The 902-nt window shown below is 41.6% G+C and overlaps 1 protein-coding gene across 1 annotated transcript; it reads right to left on the bottom strand.

Moving 5' to 3' along the window:
- Positions 1-266: 266 nt before the first annotated feature.
- Positions 267-674, bottom strand: LOC103308078 (histone H1.1-like). Its single transcript, XM_008180796.1, has one exon. It carries the CDS (start codon positions 672-674, stop codon positions 267-269), a length of 408 nt encoding a protein of 135 aa, XP_008179018.1.
- Between the last annotated feature and the right edge of the window lie 228 nt (positions 675-902).

Genomic DNA, 902 nt, shown 5'->3' with positions numbered 1-902 from the left:
CAATGTCATTCGGAAAATCGAGATAGGCGTTTCACCATTGGTGGTGATAGAATAAATTATTACAAATAGCGTTATTAATTTTTATTTTGGTGGTCCTGAAAAGAACCGTTTCAAATATTTTCCTAGCGTGTTACGGGGGGATAGCTATATTTTTTTTTTTTTGGTGCAGCCGTCTTCTTCTTGATGTGTGTTGATTAACATTGGAAACCACCTGTGGTTTGACAACCGTAGGTCATTTTTTCTGTTTAGCCGGATATTTCTTCGTTTTAGTCACCGCAACTACAGCCTTCTTCGCTTTCTTGGCCACGGGTTCCCCGGACTTGGTGACTTTTTTGTAGCCGCAAGCTTCCTTTTCGGTGTTCCAGGTGCTTTAACTTTTTGTAAATTGATTTCTTCTTCTTGGCTACAATAGCCTTTTTCGGCTTGACATCGTCAACGGGCAATTTGAAGTGTCCAGAGGCGCCGTTACCTTTGGTCTGGATGACGGTACCATTCGCGATGGCGACTTTCAAAACCTTCACGATGAAGGGCGTCAACTTGGCGGAACCGACTTTGTAGTTGGCGGCCAAGTACTTTTTGATGGCTGATAACAACCTTTCTTCTCCTTCAACTCTTTGATGGCCGAAGACGGTGGTGGCAGTGACAGAGTGGGGGTAGGCCGTCTTCGAGAACATTCTACTACTGTGGTGCAGCTTTGAGGATTTTCAAGGAAACTATGTGGCGCGAAAGCGTGTCCGTGTTAGAACAATAACTGATGTAATATTTTAATTGTACCGTAAATTTATTATGATCTGAATATAAAAAATGTTATACTGGTTTTAAATTTCTTTTTTTATTGTTCTAAATCGCATATACATACAAAACCTATTTCATCCGCACGGTGCTGAACAACTCTCCTGAGG

This window comes from Acyrthosiphon pisum, chromosome X (assembly GCF_005508785.2).
Source record: "Acyrthosiphon pisum isolate AL4f chromosome X, pea_aphid_22Mar2018_4r6ur, whole genome shotgun sequence".
In the NCBI taxonomy this organism is placed as follows: Eukaryota; Metazoa; Arthropoda; class Insecta; order Hemiptera; family Aphididae; genus Acyrthosiphon; species Acyrthosiphon pisum.
This window is presented reverse-complemented; position numbering and strand designations above follow the sequence as displayed.